The sequence below is a fragment of the Bombina bombina genome, chromosome 3 (assembly GCF_027579735.1).
Source record: "Bombina bombina isolate aBomBom1 chromosome 3, aBomBom1.pri, whole genome shotgun sequence".
In the NCBI taxonomy this organism is placed as follows: Eukaryota; Metazoa; Chordata; class Amphibia; order Anura; family Bombinatoridae; genus Bombina; species Bombina bombina.
Genome location: NC_069501.1, coordinates 1186894944 through 1186915226, shown reverse-complemented (window position 1 = coordinate 1186915226; position 20283 = coordinate 1186894944). Strand labels below are relative to the sequence as shown.

General features: G+C 36.5%; 1 protein-coding gene across 1 annotated transcript in view; it reads right to left on the bottom strand.

The window, feature by feature from the left end:
* VSTM5 (V-set and transmembrane domain containing 5) overlaps positions 1–11664 on the bottom strand; it is a 99385-nt gene extending 87721 nt beyond the window's left edge. Inside the window, exon 1 of the mRNA XM_053708619.1 lies at positions 11441–11664. Coding sequence (XP_053564594.1) covers positions 11441–11543 — 103 coding nt within the window. The 5' untranslated portion in view covers positions 11544–11664. The remainder of the gene's footprint in view (positions 1–11440) is intronic.
* Positions 11665–20283: the final 8619 nt, after the last annotated feature.

Here is a 20283-nt window from a genome sequence, read left to right as displayed (position 1 = left end):
TAGCGCCAATGGACATAGTGCTGTTTGTACGCTTACATCTCAGACTGCTGCAACTATGCATGCTCAGTCAGTGGAGCGGGGATTACACAGATTTGTCCCCTCAACTGAATCTGGACCAAGAGACCAGGGATTCTCTTCTCTGGTGGCTATCTCGGGTCCATCTGTCCAAAGGTATGACCTTTCGCAGGCCAGATTGGACAATTGTTACGACAGATGCCAGCCTTCTAGGTTGGGGTGCAGTCTGGAACTCCCTGAAGGCTCAGGGATCGTGGACTCAGGAGGAGTCTCTCCTTCCATTAAATATTCTGGAACTAAGAGCGATATTCAAGGCTCTTCAGGCTTGGCCTCGGTTAGCAACTCTGAGGTACATCAGTTTTCAGTCGGACAACATCACGACTGTAGCTTACATCAACCATCAAGGGGGAACGAGAAGTTCCCTAGAGATGTTAGAAGTTTCAAAAATAATTCGCTGGGCAAAGATTCACTCTTGCCACCTATCAGCTATCCATATCCCAGGTGTAGAGCACTGGGAGGCGGATTTTCTAAGTCGTCAGACTTTTCATCCGGGAGAGTGGCAACTCCATCCGGAGGCATTTGCACAACTGATTCATCGTTGGGGCAAACCAGAACTGGATCTCATGGCGTCTCGCTAGAACGCCAAGCTTCCGTGTTACGGATCCAGGTCCAGGGATCCCAAGGCAACACTGATAGATGCTCTAGCAGCGCCCTGGTCTTTCAACCTGGCTTATGTGTTTCCACCGTTTCCTCTGCTCCCTCGACTGATTGCCAAGATCAAGCAGGAGAGAGCATCAGTGATTCTGATAGCACCTGCGTGGCCACGCAGGACCTGGTATGCAGATCTAGTGGACATGTCATCCTTTCCACCATGGCCTCTGCCTCTGAAACAGGACCTTCTACTTCAGGGTCCTTTCAACCATCCAAATCTAATTTCTCTGAGGCTGACTGCCTGGAGATTGAACGCTTGATTTTATCAAAGCGTGGCTTCTCCGAGTCAGTTATTGATACCTTAAGACAGGCACGAAAGCCTGTCACCAGGAAAATTTACCATAAAGTATGGCGTAGATATCTTTATTGGTGTGAATCCAAGGGTTACTCATGGAGTAAGGTCAGGATTGCTAGGATATTATCTTTTCTCCAAGAAGGTTTGGAAAAAGGATTGTCAGCTAGTTAAGCGTCTGGCAGATGTTCCAGACGTTCAGGCATTTTGTCAGGCTTTAGTTAGAATCAAGCCTGTGTTTAAACCTGTTGCTCCACCATGGAGCTTAAACTTGGTTCTTAAGGTTCTTCAAGGAGTTCCGTTTGAACCTCTTCATTCCATAGATATCAAGCTTTTATCTTGGAAAGTTCTTTTTTTGGTAGCTATTTCCTCGGCTCGTAGAGTCTCTGAGCTATCTCCCTTACAATGTGATTCTCCTTATCTGATTTTTCATACGGATAAGGTAGTCCTGCATACCAAACCTGGGTTCTTACCTAAGGTGGTATCTAACAAGAATATCAATCAAGAGATTGTTGTTCCATCCTTGTGTTACACAATTTGGACGTGGTCCGTGCTTTAAAGTTTTACTTACAAGCTACTAAAGATTTTCGTCAAACATCTGCTTTGTTTGTTGTCTACTCTGGACAGAGGAGAGGTCAAAAGGCTTCGGCAACCTCTTTTTCTTTTTGACTAAGAAGCTTAATCCGCTTAGCCTATGAGACTGCTGGACAGCAACCTCCTGAAAGGATTACAGCTCATTCCACTAGAGCTGTGGCTTCCACTTGGGCCTTTAAAAATGAGGCTTCTTTTGATCAGATTTGCAAGGCGACGACTTGGTCTTCGCTTCATATTTTTTAAAAATTTTACAAATTTGATACTTTTGCTTCTTCGGAGGCTATATTTGGGAGAAAAGTTTTACGGGCAGTGGTTCCTTCCATTTAAGTTCCTGCCTTGTCCCTCCCTTCATCCGTGTACTTTAGCTTTGGTATTGGTATCCCACAAGTAATGGATGATCCGTGGACTGGATACACCTTACAAGAGAAAACACAATTTATGCTTACCTGATAAATTTATTTCTCTTGTGGTGTATCCAGTCCACGGCCCGCCCTGTCATTTTAAGGCAGGTAATTTTTAAATTTAAACTACAGTAACCACTGCACCCTATGGTTCCTCCTTTCTCGGCTTGTTTTCGGTCGAATGACTGGCTATGACAGTTAGGGGAGGAGCTATATTACAGCTCTGCTGTGGGTGTCCTCTTGCAACTTCCTGTTGGGAATGAGAATATCCCACAAGTAATGGATGATCCGTGGACTGGATACACCACAAGAGAAATAAATTTATCAGGTAAGCATAAATTGTTTTTTTAGAGCACTGGGCTGACTTTTCACTTGGGTACAATTTGTACAGTAAGGATGGATTGCATCTGAATGACATGGGTGCAGGTGTGTTGGGGGAAAGGATGGTAGCACGTTTAGAGAACCTTTTAAACTAGGCAAAGGGGGGAGGGTCAGTTAGAACACAATAGAATAGAGAGATCAGTCTGTGAATCTGTCAGTCCTTTAATATCTCAAGGAAGAGATGACTTAAGAAATGTCACATTAGAAAGTATGGAGCAAAGCACACCAAGTATCAGCAGAAAGCACATGAAAATTAAATGTATGTCAACAAATGCAAGAAGCATGACGGGTAAAATGGGGGAGCTGATGCTCTTAGTTGCAGAAGAGGACTATGATGTTATCAGTATAACTGAAACTTGGTGGGATGATTCACATGACTGGGCAGTTAACTTAGAGGGGTATACTTTATTTAGGAGGGACAGAAATAAGAAAAGGGGTGGAGGAATCTGCATGTATATTAAACCTAACCTTAAACCTACAATAAGGGAAGATATTTGTGATACAGGCGACAATGTAGAGACCCTGTGGGTGGAAATAAAGAGTGGGGGGACAAATCCTAAAAAAATATTACTAGGAACATGCTACAAGCCCCCCAACATTAGTGACTTGGATGAAACTCAACTACTAATACAAATAGGTAAGGCTGCTAATAACAGTGCTGTAATTATGGGAGATTTGAACTACCCTGATATAAACTGGGCCAATGAAACTAGTAATTCAGCTAAGGGGGATAGATTTATAAATGTTCTCAGGGATAACTTCTTGGCACAATTAATAGAGGAGCCAACTAGGAGTAAAGCTATATTGGATTTAGTGCTATCAAATAATACAGATATAATATCAAACATAGAAGTCAAAGAACATTTGGGTAACAGTGATCATAACATGGTCACATTTGAAATTTATTTTCATAAGCAGTGTCTTAAAGGTTTAACCAAGATGTTTAATTGTAAGAAAGCAAAATTCAACGATTTAAGGAAATCATTAAATAATATAAATTGGGACAAAGTATTTTCTAATAAAAATACAGAGGATAAATGGATAACATTTAAAACTTTGTTAAATAAATATACATATCAACAAATACCATATGGTTATAAAAAAAAATTAAAAAAATCCAGGCCAATGTGGCTGAATATAAATGTGTTAAGAGAAACTAGGAAAAAACGTAGGGCATTTAAATTATTCAAAGAAAATAGTACCGACTCAAAATTCCATATTTATAAGGAATGTAACAAAGCATGCAAAAAAGCAATCAAATTAGCCAAAATTGAAAATGAAAAATTAATTGCAAAGGATTCTAAATCTAACCCTAAAAGGTTCTTTAAGTACATAAATAGCAAAAAATCTAAGAAAGACAATATAGGTACATTAAAATTTGGGGAGGGTAGCATGATTAACAGTGACAGGGAGAAGGCTGAGATACTAAACCAGTTTTTTCTTCAGTATACACAAGAGAGGAACCATTGGATGATACTTTGGAACAAAATAGAACATGCCAGCCCATACCATTAATTGGTTTATGTATAGAGGATATCAGGAACACATTAGATAATATTAAGGTAAATAAAACTCCAGGCCTAGATGGAATACACCCAAGGGTGTTAAGGGAATTTAGCACTGTTATAGACAAACCTCTACTCTTAATTTTTCAAGACTCATTATCCTCAGGCATGGTACCCAAGGATTGGCGTAAAGCTGATGTGGTGCCACTCTTCAAAAAGGGAAGTAGGGATGATCCAGGAAGCTATAGACCAGTTAGTCTGACATCAATAGTGGGGAGGATATTTGAAGGGATTATAAGGGATTATATTGATGAGCATATTCGTGTAAACAAGATTATGAGTTCTAATCAACATGGTTTTAGGAGAAATAGATCATGTCAAACTAATCTAATTAGATTCTATGAGGAAGTGAGTAAAAATATAGATAAAGGGGAATCAGTTGATGTGATATACTTAGATTTTGCAAAGGCGTTTGAAACAGTGCCACATCAGAAATTAATGCACAAAATTAGGAGACTGGGAATAGCTGAAAATGTTAGTTTGTGGATAAATAACTGGATAAAAGAGGGAGCAATGAGTAGTAGTAAATGGATCATACTCAGATTGGACAAAGGTAATCAGTGGAGTACCCCAGGGATCAGTGCTAGGCCCTATTCTCTTTAATATTTTTATAAATGACTTGGAGCTAGGATTAAATAGCGACATCTCTATTTTTGCAGATGATACTAAAGTAAGGTTATTAGGTCAGAGCAGGATGAACTTTCGTTACAAAGGGACCTGCAAAAAATAGAAGTATGGGCAGGTAAATGGAAAATGAGATTTATTAGGGGAAAATGCAAGGTTCTATATTTTGGAAGTAAAAATAAGCAGGCAACGTATTATTTAAATGGGACAAGACTTAGCCAAACATAGGAGGAAAGGGATTTGGGGGTTGTAATAGATAACAAGCTAAAGATGGGTGCACAATGCACGGCAGCAGCTTCAAAGGCTAATAAGATACTAGCATGTATTAAAAGAGGCATTGACTCAAGGGAGGAAATCATAATTCTGTCACTATATAAAGCCCTGGTAAGACCTCACCTTGAGTATGGAGTGCAGTTCTGGGGACCAATCGCAAAAAAAGATATTGCAGAACTAGAAAAAGTCCAGAGAAGGGCCACAAAGCTAATAAGGGGATTGGAGAATTTAACCTATGAGGAGAGGCTAGCCAAACTGGGTCTGTTTTCTTTAGAAAAAAGGCGCTTAAGAGGTGACATGATTACTTTATATAAATATATTCAAGGCCCATATACAGAGATGGCAGAAGCTCTGTTTATTCCAAGAAAATTGTTTGTGACCAGAGGTCACAATTTAAGGTTGGAGGAAAGGAGATTTAATCTCCTGGAACGGAAACGTTTTTTCACTGTAAGAGCAATAAAAGTGTGGAACTCATTACCAAAGGAGATAGTGAATGCCAATACCCTAGATACATTTAAACATTATTTGGATACATTTCTGTCTATAAACAAAATTCATGGATATGATTGCTAGTTCTAAATGGGTCACCTTTTAGTGGGATTATTTAAGCTTAACTGGAGCTTTTTGTATATATTTTAGATTTGTATAGGTTGAACTCGATGGACTTCGGTCTTTATTCAACCTCATCTACTATGTTACTATGTTACTGTGATGAGATAGTGAATGTGAGAAGTAACAGTGATGAGACAGTGAATGTGAGAAGTAACTGTGATGAGATAGTGAATGTGAGGAGTGACTGGGATGAGATAGTGAATGTGAGAAGTGACTATGATGAGATAGTGAATGTGATGAGTGACTGTGATGGGATGGTGAATGTGAGAAGTAACAGTTATGAGACAGTGAATGTGAGAAGTAACAGTGATGAGATAGTGAATATGAGAAGTGACTGTGATGAAATGGTGAATGTGAGAAGTGACTGTTTGTTGAGATGTTTGTTGTTAGGGATTTTTTGCCAACACACACAAAAAGCAAAGTTTACGCTCAAGCAAAAGTGCTAAATAGCTTCCATTTGTAATCTAGCCTATAGAATTCCAGTTCTTGTATTACAAAAAGGAAATGCCCTAAAGGGACATTAAACATAATGTTTGTTTCTTTCATGATTTAGATAGAGATTACGATTTTAAACAGCTTTCCAATTTACTTCTATTATCTATTTGGCTTCTTCCTTCTCTTAGTATCTTTTGTTTAAGAAAGAGCAATGCATGTGGGTGAGCCAATGACATGAGGCATACATGTGCAGCCATTAATCAGCAGATCCTGAGATTATCTAGATTTGCTTTTCAACAAAGGATACCAAGAAAACAAAACAAATGAGATAATAGAAATAAAATTGAAAGTTGTTTACAATTCAATGCTTTCACTGAATCACAAAAGAAAAAATGGGTTTCTAGTCCCTTTAAAGTTTCTTCTTTCTTGACATAATTATTCCAGACAATAAATAATAAACTGCAAATCCAACATTACAATTTTCTATACACTCTTATATAGCACATCTAACATATATTGATTCACATTAATCCTGCAAAATGATTCCACAGAATAAGTGCGTTTGTTATAAATATTAACAAACCTCCCAAGCCCACTCTTGTAAAATTATATTATTTTCACTGTTGAACATCTAGAAAATGTGTAATTTTTTCAGCACACACTAAGCAACAATAATACACATACTAATTATATCACATTTTAGCTAAATCAATCTCCTTCTAATTAGCCTTTCTATCACCTAACTGGCCTTTCTTGAATTTGTCATGAAAACCTGCCAGACTCACCCAATGCGCTTACATAATCTTCTGCCTGTCAGTCAGTTCTATTCTAGCCACTGAGATCCGCCCTCTGTTAATGGTACTGGTGAAATTTAAAGGGACAGCAATCTCCAATTCCCCATAAAATATTTAATTATATATAGTAATAAAACCATTGTAATATACTTTAATTATTTAATTTACCTATTTTGCCTGCAAATGAAAAAAAAAGTAAACATTCTTTTATTAAAACATTTGTCTGCAGTCTTCCAATAGTTTAACATAGTCTGAATGTTATTAGACCTGATCTGAATGTTATCAGACCTGATTAACATTTTGTTTGCTGCAATAGTTTTTCATTGGCCAAATTCTCCCTTTTTTGGCTTCAGCAGAAATTATGAAATAATACAGCAAATAAAATACAGATATGAGGCAGGATTAGGCTTGTGAAGCCTTCCATATGCAGATTAAGAACACAGTGAGAGCTGTATATATAATACATGTTTTAAAAGTATTTAAATGTACAAAAATTGCATTGTCTTGCAGTCCAGGCATACCCCTTAAACACATATTGAATATGTTTATCTTATCTCTTAGGAACAGATATAAATGAGGTCCTGCACTGATCAAGGAATCGGTGTGTTGCATATTGCAGGGTCAGATTTCATAATCCTGCAGAATCCACTAAAGGCATTCAGATGTTTTCATGATTTCAATAGTTCTACAGTTTAGGAGGATTCTTTTTATTCTTAATAACTTTAGCTGACTGGATTAGTTGTGTGAGAATAATAACCAGTGCTGCACAAGCATTTGGCCATGAACACAGGTGGACAGGTTTCCTAGCTGAAAGCCTTGTTTACTTGTAGGTTAGTCAGTTCACCTTTCCGAAAACACCAAAATGCAGGATTCTATACCTGTTAGAATATAGCAATTTTTCACTTTGCTGCATCATGTTATTCCATAAAGTGGAATAAAACTTATGTTATTATTACCATAAAAATGTTTGGTAAACTTTAATCTAACCAAAATTCAGATTTTATAAAGGGATATGAAGCCGACAATAACACTGGTTATAAATTAACATCCACACTAATGCTACAGCACTAACTGTTCGCCCTGATGACGTGACAAAGATCACACAGTATCCCTCAGCGTGTGTGTGCAAAGTAATTAAGGGACAGAGAAGTCCCCAATATGAACGACAACCGGGAGTCCGTGACACAAAATAGTGTTGTGCAGTAATAACAGACAAATGAGGATATCGGAAAGCACTCACTTGTCTTCATATGCGATATCTCCTTCCTGGTCGCTCAGCTGCAAAACCTTGGTTAGGATTACACAGGCCTGTGTTTTGTACCGCTGAGTGGATCCTGGGTGTAACTCAGCTGTTAATCTGTTCACCGCTCACGGATAGGCTTCCGGAAATGAACGCTGGATACAGGGTCAAGTCCCAATAGATGTCAGGTAGCCCAATAGCTGTGCACAAACGATATAGTTCACAACAAGAACAAAGTGCTAGAACGGCTTAGATGACATCCTTTATTGAAGTTAGGTTAACCAACGAGGGCTGAATACAACATACATCCGAAAATAAGAATTAAAAACAGTGCCAGTGAAGAGTAACTTCACTCTTTTTAATTCTTTATTTTCGGATGCATGTTGTATTCAGCCCTCGTTGGTTAAAGGGACACTGTACCCAACATTTTTCTTTTGTGATTCAGATTGAGCATGAAATTTTAAGCAACTTTCTAATTTACTCCTATTATCACATTTTCTTCATTCTCTTGGTATCTATATTTGAAATGCAAGAATGTAAGTTTAGATGCCGGCCCATTTTTGGTGAACAACCTGGGTTGTCCTTGCTGATTGGTGGATAAATTCATCCACCAATAAAAAAAGTGCTGTCCAGAGTACTGAAACCAAAAAAAAGCTTAGATGCCTTCTTTTTCAAATAATGATAGCAAGAGAAAGAAGAAAATTTGATAATAGGAGTAAATTAGAAAGTTGCTTAAAATTGCATGCTCTTTCTGAATTACAAAAGAAAAAATTTGGGTTCAGTGTCCCTTTAACCTAATTTTAACTTCAATAAAGGATGTCATCTAAGCCGTTCTAGCACTTTGTTCTTGTTGTGAACTATACTGGTTATAAATTATCCTATACAGAATTTATAAAATGTATTATATTTTTACACTCACCCAGTTCTCACATTAATATGGATACTAGATGTTTTAATGACATAAAAGAAAGAGAAATCTATGAGCTTAAAGGGACAGTCAACACTAAAATTGCTATTGTTTAAAAATATAGATAATGCCTTTACTACTCATTCCCAATTTTGCACAACCAACACTGTTATATTAATATACTTTATAACATTTAAACCTCTGCATTTCTGCCTGTTTCTAAGCCACTAAAGACAGCCTCTTATCACATGCTTTTTATCTTGCTTTTCACAACAGAAGACTGCTAGTTCATGTGGGCCATATAGATAACATTGTGTTCACGCCCATGGAGTTATTTAAGAGTCAGCACAACACAGCACTAATTGGCTAAAATGCAAGTCAAAAGATAAGAAATAAAAAGTCATGTGATCGGGGGGCAGTATGCAGAAGCTTAGATACATGGTTATCACAGAGGTAAAAAGTATATTAATATAACTATGTTGGTTATGCAAAACTTGGGAATGGGTAATAAAGAAATGATCTATCTTTTAAAACAATAAAAATTATATTGTAGACTGCCACTTTAACATCAACAACACAACTTGTGGCTAACAGTTAATGCCTACGGTTACCACCCAGCTGGTATTTTATCAACATGGGGTAGACTACGAGTGGCACAGTAACTGTAGAGCACAAGCATTATTGGGTTTTTCTCAACTTTTTGCACCAACGAAAATAGTGCGTGTATTACAAGTATGCAGTTTACGCTCATCGGGTTAGTGCAAGTTCAGAGCTTGCGTAAAGGTTAGGGGAAGAAAAGTTACATTTAATACAACATAAGTACATGTAAAAGTACAGTTACACTCAAATAAATATTGATAAATATTATTTTTAAAAAACTAATAAAAAAGTTATAAGGGCTCATAGATAGATGGTATAAGGTGTTAGAAAAAAGTGATGCAAAGGGCTTTACCATATATATATATATATATATATATATATATATATATATATACACATGTCTAAGTATTATATATATAAATATATATACATATGTATTTATGTGTTTTATTGTATAATTACAGTACATATTTCACCTTCCAATGTTCTTCACTTACAGGATAATGTACTTTTTATTGTAAATACATATTTATATATATATATATATATATATATATAAATTCCTATACCTGTATATCTATTGATGTATAGGTCTATGTTACATTAACAATATCATATATATATATATATATATATAATAATAATAAAAAGTACATTATTTTCTATGTGAAGAACATAGGAATGTAAAATATGCATAACGAGCATCTGGGTGCGCTACTTAGAACGCAATCAGGTTAGCGCACATGAAAAATTGCTATCTTCAATTGCGCGTTAATAAAATATTAAATATAAACTATTAAAATATATTAATAAAAAATATTTTATAATATTAATTATTATTTAAGGGGTAGACTCATGTACCCACCCATCACATGCTGTGTCCTAATCAGAATTAGTACATTTCATTAATACAATAGAATTCCACTTTAAAAAATATTTGTACTTCATAAATATATCTTTATTCTTATGCAAGCCCATTTAAAGACCTTATATACGTCTGTATTTAAATACATTTTAGGATTTTGCATAAACCAGCAATCTGTGCAGTATCTTTCTTAGCAGTGTATTAAGGTAAAATACTGTATTAATAATGGAAAAGTCACAATCTCTTATGAAGAGTATACCTTAGAAAATGTCTAGAGAAATATCTGAATACTTTAGGTTTAGAAAATTTGCAATAAATCCAAATATATTTTGTACGAACAGACACACACATGTTCTGCAGAGCAAAGCAAATGCCCATCCCTGTTTATCTACTGTGAATGACATCTACAGTACAGCAGAGAAATGTAGAGGAAAGTCCTTGCAGATTATAAATAGATTTACACTAGATCCACCCTCTAAATACACAATAAATGTAGCAAAAATGTATGTAATATAAACCATGTTAAAAAAATTACATTATAGTGCTTGAAAGGTACATATTGCTCTTAGAAATAGAAGCTGGCATTAAACATTTCTAAAAATACATTAATGATCCGATAGCTGAGTTAATGAACAAAAAATATATAATGGAACAATATAATATTCTAACAGATATTTTAATTATTAAAGGAAATAAAACAAAACATACTAATGACTACGCATATGTCAGGGATCACATTTTTATAATTTCATATTGAGGAATTATTTTGCTATTTAAAATCACAAGTGGTTAGTAATAAAGAGTAGATGGCACAATACTTTTTTGCTTCACTTTGAAGCTAAAGTTTTGTATCTAGCCAATAATCTTACAACTTTAAGAGGTCAGGTTTAGTAATACAAATTGCAATAAATGCTAGCACATTTTCTATGTATGCGTTTAATCCCTTAACTGTTGATCAGTGATGTCTGGCAGTTAATAGGTTAAAGAGATTTATGCACAGATCTTCCGATTCTAAGCCAGCTTCAGAATAAAGCCATTTAGTTTAAGGAGACAGCTTCACTATAATGACAGCACAAAATCCTGCTAGGATACAAGTCAACCCATCGTGCACACAACAGCACATGCACTTACTCTGACAGAATTGCCTGATGAAGCACAGCAGAAATAGCAATGTAGATGCTCTGGATTGTCTCCAGTTTCTGAAAGTCTTCATGAGAATGGGGATTCCGTTCATTCATCCTAGGATTCCTTCTGCCTGGTGCAATAGCCAAGCATGATATTGTGAAAAAAAGGATTTTAGTCTTTTTGCCAGGACATCAGCAATAACAGATAATTCCTCTTGGAGTTCAGTGATCTCTGCCTTCTAGCACTTTATATCTGCACTGCAAGGCTTGTTTCAATAAGGCTCTGGTTTGACCAGTTTCATAGGCACATCCCTATGAAATAGAAACACACAAAGGTCCCAACGTTGTTTACAGCACATGCTCTGATATTGATTTATGGTTTTGCTGGCTGAAGTACAAAGATATCTGCTAAGAGCTGAATAGATGACAGTTAGGGAGGAAATGCTTAATGGATTAAAACTGTGTCAGAAAATAATGCATAACATGGGTGAGGTGCTGCACATTACATGGTAAATAGATATTTCACAGGAAGCTGGTCTACTGCTAACAGTGTCAGTGCTTAAAGGGACAATCTACTCCTTAGTCATCTTAAATTCTTACTTTAGATTAAAGGGATACTGAACCCAATTTTTTTTTCTTTTGTGATTCAGATAGAGCATGCAATTTAAAGCAACTTTCTAATTTACTTCTTTTATCAATTTTTCTTCGTTCTCTTGGTATCTTTATTTGAAAAAGCAGGAATCTAAGGCCCATCTTTGGTTCAGCACCTGGATAGTGCTTGCTGATTGGTGGCTTCATTTAGCCATCAATCAGCAAGCGCTACCCAGGTGCTGAACTAAAGATGGGCTGGCTTGTAAACTTACAATCCATTTTTTTCAAATAAAGATACCAAGAGAATGAAGAAAATTTTATAATAGGAGTAAATTAGAAATTTGCTTAAAATTGCATGCTCTATCTGAATAATAAAAGAAAAAAATTGGGTTCAGTATCCTTTAACCCTTTGAGTGCTAAGCACTTTCCCACCTGGGTGCTAAGCTGGATTTGAGGGGTTTTTATTTTTTCATTTTTTTAAATATATATATTTTTAAACTTTTTTATTTATTTTTTCAGATCCCCAAGACTTATACCATTGGAAAGGTTAGGCGATTACCTTTCCAACGGTGGGTCTTGGAGGTCTTGGAGGTCTGTAGCTGCTTAGATGCCTGAGATACAGCCTTCTAAGCAGCATGCCCCATTTCTCTATACTGTCTATTGTATTTTTTAAATAAAGTTGCGCGGTGACATCATCATGTCATTGTGCGTGACGTCACCGATTAAAACGTGAAGCCCCCGGCGATGCCTGTCACTATGCAGGCCAGATCGCCTGGGTAGGAGCAGATGGGAGCCCCCAGATCTCCCTCAAGGTGGGAGACAGCTCTGAGCCGTCGTTAGCACCTGACTGAGACAATTTGCGATGGCTCTAAGCCGTCATTAACACTCAAGTGGTTAAGCTGCAAATATCCTCCTGAACCCCTTTCTATTTCCTGCAGCAGTATCCAGTGGCAGTTCTACACTGGGGCCTACAGGGGCCCGTGCCCCTGTAAAAATGTCCCTGCCCCCCCCCCCGTGGCCCCCCTGAGCTGACTGAATAATAAAATGAAAATTAAATAATTTAATGATCAAGTTATTACGATTTTATGCACTAGCACCAAAAGCGGAACTAATGTAATGTGATTCAGCGTTCTACACGGATTAATTAGAGCAACACATCTAAACACTGCCTTGCCGGATGCGAGATGAGAATGAGAACAGCAGCCACAAGTATTGAAGTCAAGAGCAGAGCTACTAATGTCTTTTTGCAATAGGTGATGGTAAGCAAAACGATTTAATCTCGTAAAGTGATTTGTTTCACGCAGCTGTGTTACTGTTGTTCCTAATACTTACTTCTCACTCCTAAAGGATAGCAATGTATTTTCATTAGGCTGTTTGTATAACGCAAACATTGATGATCTAGGGCATGAGCTCCATCAATTGAAGAGAATTTTGGATAGAAAAATACAGAGAAGTGAAATCCAAAAGTCATGTAGTACAGTTGAGCTGACCCGTTTCATTGAGCCATACAGAGAAGTTTTCTTTGACCTCTTTAGAATGTGCAAGATTGCCGTTACACTTCGCCTCTTGCAAACACAGTTTCTCCAAACTAATAAAAACTTCCTGCGGTCCACCACTACTGATGAGAGACTCAGTGATCTTGGTGTCCTGAGTATAGAATCCAGAAGGGCCAAGACCCTAGATCTTAATGTATTTGTGGACTGTTTGGCCAGACAGCACAACCGCCGTGTCCTGTTGCTGTAGTTCTAGAGTTCTGAATAGCAGGAAACCAAATATATCACTATGGCAAAATTTGCCAAGAATAAAAACAATCTATGTATCTATATTTGATTAAAATTCAATTGACCAAGGATTCCGCCAATTCAAATACTCAAGTAATCACACTCAACTGTCGACAGTAGCACTGGCTTCCATAAATAGAAATGACACATCGTTGTACCCTTTTTATTTGGTCAAAATACTGTTTTTGTTATATGTGATTGGTTTCATTCAAATGTTACTTATGCTACACATTTCGGCATTGGCTCTGATAGCCCCAATAGCTGATGTGGAGTTTTGTTTGCTAAAATAAATTGATGCTATTTTTGGCACTTATGTTAAATGCTGATTACCAGCAACATTTTACACTGAAGGCCTCCATAGTTTCATGTCAGAAGGTTATACAGTGTGGGGAAATTACATTGTTTTTGATGACATTTCAGTGGCTCATTATCAGTTAAATATTATCTGTGGTGACATTTTTTCAGGGGTCCATGCCCACCTTTTGCAGCATTGTCCTACTGTATTTAATTTCTAATTTCTGATGGCCCTACCTCATTGTTTCAATTGATGCACTCTTTATGTACAAAATAAGCGTTTGTATGATTTTAATGTAAATCAAATTAAAAGTATTTAATGTTTAAATATAATTTGTTTCAGTTTTTTTAATGTGCCCCTCTGATTAAACACTCGCCCCAACTTGCCCCCCCCCCCCCAGTAAAAAATTTCTAGAACCGCCACTGGCAGTGACAGTAAAAAAGTTATTTTTAAATGACTTTTGTTTCTGGTCATTTTGACATGGCTGCCAAGCTCTGCCCACTGATGACATCCCGATCTGGGCTGCATTAAAGGCTTCACTAGTTCCCAAAGACTCACTAATTGGATTCAACAGACTGTCAATGCTATTCAGCAGAGTGCATTGATGCAGCCCAGATTGTGATGTCATCAGTGGGTGGAGCTTGGCAGCCATCTCAAAGTGACCAGAAACAATATTCTAAAAAATTTTTTTTTACAGTTACTGCTGCATGATATAGAAAGGGGTGCAGGGCGATATTTTCAGCTTAATCTAAAGTAAGACTTTAAGATGACTAAAGTATATACTGTCCCTTTAACTTTAATAGCGAGGACTGCAGCATATTGCACAGGCATGGCCAGACTTTTGAACACTTATAAATGGCCATAACGTATTTCCTTTTTTAACAGCAGACCTTCCTGCATTGTATAAAAATGCCTTTTCTCTTCAGGAGGTGTGTCCCTGCCCACTTACAGATGTGTAAGAGTTGTCTTTATGAACCAATAAATGAATGATGCTCAGGTATTAGTCATGCAGACAAATACGTGTCCTGTTTTAATAGCAACAGCTGTAGACTTGGATTAAAAATTATTTGTTAATATATATATAACTTTATATATTTTATAATAAATAAAGTTTAATATAAATTTGCTAGTTTATAGCTCCCAAGCAGGATTCTCTAAAATTGTCTGGTCTGGCAAGATTATCTAACAAGTCTTGTCAATACTGAGAGGTTACTTAAAGAGTTTTAGAAAGGCAAATTTTAGCTTGAGGCCTTTTTATATTACTATTCAGTGTTCTGAATATGTAGGGGTGCGCCTAGGTCCACTTGACCGTTTGTTTGCTGTGTTCCTGTTTTAAAGATAATCAATAAAGACTGAATACTTTTAAAGAATTGATGGATGTCGGAATCTCTTTTCATGCATTTCCTATTCCAGTGTCATCCGACACATCAGCTGTGTTACTGTTTTGGAGCGGACCCGAGCGGCAGTTTCTTTCCTGGTAAAGAACCCATATGATTGGTGGATTGCCGAGTACGTCATAACCCACACCTCCCAACGAGCCACTTAGCGTAAACCCTGTGAGCCGCGTAATTTGAAGCTGGCGTCTTCGTGTGCGGCACAGGAGTAGCCGAAGGATACTGGCAGCGTTAGTGGCGGAACATATGTATCGATCTTTTGAAGTGGTGTGGTGAGTTATTCTTTACTTACGCTTTTGCTCTAATACCGATGGAGTAATATTGAGGATTGACTTTGTGTAACTTGGGCCCTATATCAAATTTTGAGCCAAGTACTGCTCACGGCCGTACTGTTTGGGTTTCCTTTGTGTTTGTATTTTGGGGTGAAGGAGAGACACATTGTAATATAAAAAAAACAAAAACAATTTTTTTTGTGTGTGATTTCTTTCCATTCAGGCGAGTTTTTTAGGGCCACTTATAAATGATGTGCTCTATAGAATTGCAATATGTAATTTGCATATTGAAATGTCCTAATTGGAATTAATAGAGATCATGCGAAGGTTAAAGGGATAGGTAAGTCAAAATTAAACTTGCATGATTCATATAGAGAATGTCATTTTAAGACACTTTTAAATTCACTTCTATTTTCAAATGTGCCTCGTTCTCTTAGTATCCCTTGTTGAAAAAGAATATGCACATATTGTACACTACCTGCTGATTGGTGCCTGCACACATTTGTCTCTTGTGATTGGCTAACTAGATGTATTTAACTAGCTGCTAGTAGTGCAATGCTGCTCCTTCAGCAAAGGATAACATGAGAATGAAGTAAATTAGATAATAGAAGTAAATTGGAAAGTTGTTTTAAAAAATTGTTCTGTCCAAATTATGAAAGAAAATTTTGGGGATTTCCTGTCCCTTTAAATAAGTTTATTATTTATATATAAGAAGAGGTATTAATACGATTTAGTAATTCTTTAACACACTTTGCAGGATAAAGCACGCTAAAAAAACCCACAGAAACACAGAAATGCATTTGTAAAATTATTGCATGAATGTCATTTGATAAGTTAAACACAACGTTATTCTCGCACCGACCAAGCTGTTCCTGAATAGGGCAGGCACGATCATATTCGGAATTCATTGAGTATTGCTTCACATATTTTTCCAGCGCTTCATTAAGTTCCTTACATTAATATCTACAGTATGTTTGCTTAAGGTGCCCAATACACAATATCTCAAAACCCGCATGCAAAATGGTTTATGTAAATATTTGTAATGGTAAAATATTTGCACGTCTGTTTCATTATGGTGACGTAGTCTTGCTCAGTAGATTGCAAGGCATGATGGGGATTTTTCACCTACACATCAGCTCAGTATGCAGAATTAATAAAGACTCTATTGCCCTTGGGATGTATCTGATTTTACTGCTATCAGTGCTGATAGGTTGCATTGACTTTATTTCTCTTTTGCTTCTCTTATACTGCAAAGAACACATTTTATATTATTTTGCACACTTTCTATAAACATTTTTAAAATGTCCAGACTTGTAAAAAGATATACAACTGGAAGCTGAGATGCAACATGTAATAGCTGTCCTGTTCTATATTCTATGGGGTTCTAGAGTTAGCAGGAGAACAGGAACATCTCCCCTTCTGAATCCTTCACAGCTAGTGTATAGAGGAAAGGAGACTGAGGAAACAATATTTCAGGGACTCTAAATACCTTGAGATTTTTAAGTCAAATGTTTAGTAAAACAACTTTGCAATATACATTAATAATTATTTTGCCCCTTTTCATGTAATTTATGTTAGAAAATTGTGGATTTTCTACCTCTCAGAAGTTCCCACTGTTGATGAGATTAGTCTGGGGCACCCATTAAAAGGGGCAGAGAAAGCAGAAATAGCAGACCCCCTCCCCTGCATATGAAAAGACCCATTACACAAACAGGAGCAAGCAGGAATCTGTAAACTTGAGTCTGTGTCTTGATACTTTGAGACTTGGTTAGGAGTCTGAAAATCAGCACAATTTCATTAAAAAATAAGCAAAACTATACATTGTTACAAAAACACTACCAGATGGGCTATATAAATGGATCATCTAAAAAACCATTTATGCAAAGAAAAATCTAGTGTACAATGTCCCTTTAAAGTGAAAGTCAATCCTAGCATTTTTGAAATGCTAGGATTGACTATTGAAACAAATAAAGGGGACTTTCATTCATGAAGTGTAAGATACTTTATGTAGAAAGCTCCTTTATTTGTTTCAAGCGATCAACGTTCTTAGCTGCTCAGGCAGCCCACGGCAGATCGCGATTTTGCTTGAGAGGTGACATTTTCACCTCTTAGCCAATAGCCGTGCAGTAAATTCGGCTTGGCGCTCTTGGGAGCCGGATTTACCGCATGGCTATTGTCTAAGAGGTGAAAACGCACCTCTTAGCAAAATATTTTTTTGCCATAGGCTGCTGTAGCAGCTAACAATGGCGATCGATTGAAACAGTCAATCCTAGCGTTTCAAAAACGCTAGGATTTATTTTCACTTTAAGCAGGAAGAAAAAGTGGCTCAGGGGCTAATTTGTTCCTCCACTTCAGCAAAATGGGGAACTTCCAGTGTGTAAGAATTAGATCTTCTTAGATCTTAAAATAATGGTGATAAATAAAAAACTGGAGACGAAAACACACTTTAAGAAAGTGGATTGTAATAATTATATACATGCTGGAAGTTGCCATCTTAAGGTATGGAAGGATAATATCCCAGTTGGGCAATGCCTACGTATAAGGAAAAACTGCTCTAGAATTGAAGACTTTGAGAGTCAAGTAACTTTATTGGCAGATAAATTTTATGTAAGGGGTTATGATGAAGCACATGATAAGAGCCACAACAAAAGCCAAAAATGTAGAGAGGGTAACACTTCTCAAATAGAAAACAAAATATAAAGACATAGAAAGTGCAAATACCACCTTAATTTGAGATAACTAGAAATCCATCAATGGACTTTCTACTAATAACACACAAGAAGATCATCTAATAACATGTGTATACCACCATATCACATTTAAAGCTAAGGCTCTTTTCGTGCGTGCATAGCACTAAGTGCAGGAGTGAATGGATATTGATAATTGCTGAAAGTTTGGAAACTTCGTTACACAGTGTTACACTGTAAAAGCCTGAGTTCAGTGAACATCAACTAAACCGTCTTGTGAGTGTCACCAGTGACGTCAGACGCCATCGATTACGTGGGGTGAACTCACATGTGGAAGATTTTCTTTGAGAAATCAATTAAACAGACCTCTGTGTAACAACATATGCGCCTGGTTTCACACGAAAACAACAGGGATACAGGTACCTTTCTTTCATACAGAGACTGTCTCAAAAGAATTATCTTTTAAAAGGAGTAAAGCTGCTCTAGAGACATTCGTTCCTGGGTTTTCTTCCTCCTATAACAGCATACTGCTGATAGTGGTATTGACTCAAGTATAACTATACATAACATTGGTGGTATACACAAAAACAATATAAGATTATGCTATAATAGCAGACCTGAGTATCCAGCTCTATAAAGACTTCGCTTAAACAGAATTTTTTTATATATTTTCTCTGGCACTTTGCTTCCTTGCTATGAAATACTAAATCCATATGTATAGCCAATTGATACTTTTTACATATACATTGAAACACTGCAAACGTACCATTTTTTTATTCATTACTGTTTACTAATGTTTAAGGGAGACGTCCCTCTTTTAATAGACTATTAAAGTCGCAAGAGAACTTTTAATAAATTTGTATTTTGATTTACACCTAACGAGTAATCTGATATCTTCTGCTATTTTTAGCGCCCTCACTCCTTTTTGTCTGTGTAATAATTTGTATTTTAAACAATTTGAAGGAGTTGTTTGTTGTGAGGACTTTGATATCTCTTTGTCCTCGGAGTCCTCCCACACATAATTTAAGCCTGAACATTGTGTTTTCTTTTTGTCGAGGTGGCAAACCTAGGAAGGGGGATAAATAATCAAAGTATCTGATAGTTTTCCATTATGAAAAACCTAAAAATCGTATTCAGTATATTGTACCTTTCTGTTTACATCAGTATTAGAGTATTTGTCATGATCCATATGTGCAAAGTTTTTTTTTTTGTGGCTTTAAAAGATTTTCTAATATTTCCCAATAACTGCAACTAAAGATGAATAAAATACTAATTATGAAATTACAGGTGCAGAACAAACTTATGTTTGTCAGTTTTCTGCAAAATTGAAATATATTAGTTTACATTAAAAAGTCTGATCTCTCCAGCTTTGAATAGTGGGATTTCTAAGTAAAAGGACAGTATATAGCTGCTCTGTGTAGTTCCCTTTTTAGTAAGACATTGTTAATTATTATTGCTGAAGCTGCGTTGCGTTGGGTGATTGCTCAGGCAACATGCAAATGCCAGATTCTTTGTACAATGCTACAATGAAACAATGGTAGCTCCAGGGCACAAATAGGATAGTGGTTTTCCTTCTCTCTGTGTCAGCCGCATTAAATACAACTTGCCAAACAGCCTGGCAAAGGACATAGCAGAGTAAATATTTTCTTAAACGGACATGAAACCCAATTTTTTTTTTCTTTCATGATTGAGAAAAAACATGCAATTTTAAACAACTTTCTAATTTTCTTCTTTTATCTAATTTGCTTCATTCTCTTGATATTTATTTTGCTGAAAAGCATATGTAGATAGGCTCAGTAGCTGTTAATTGGTGGCTGCACCATAGATGCC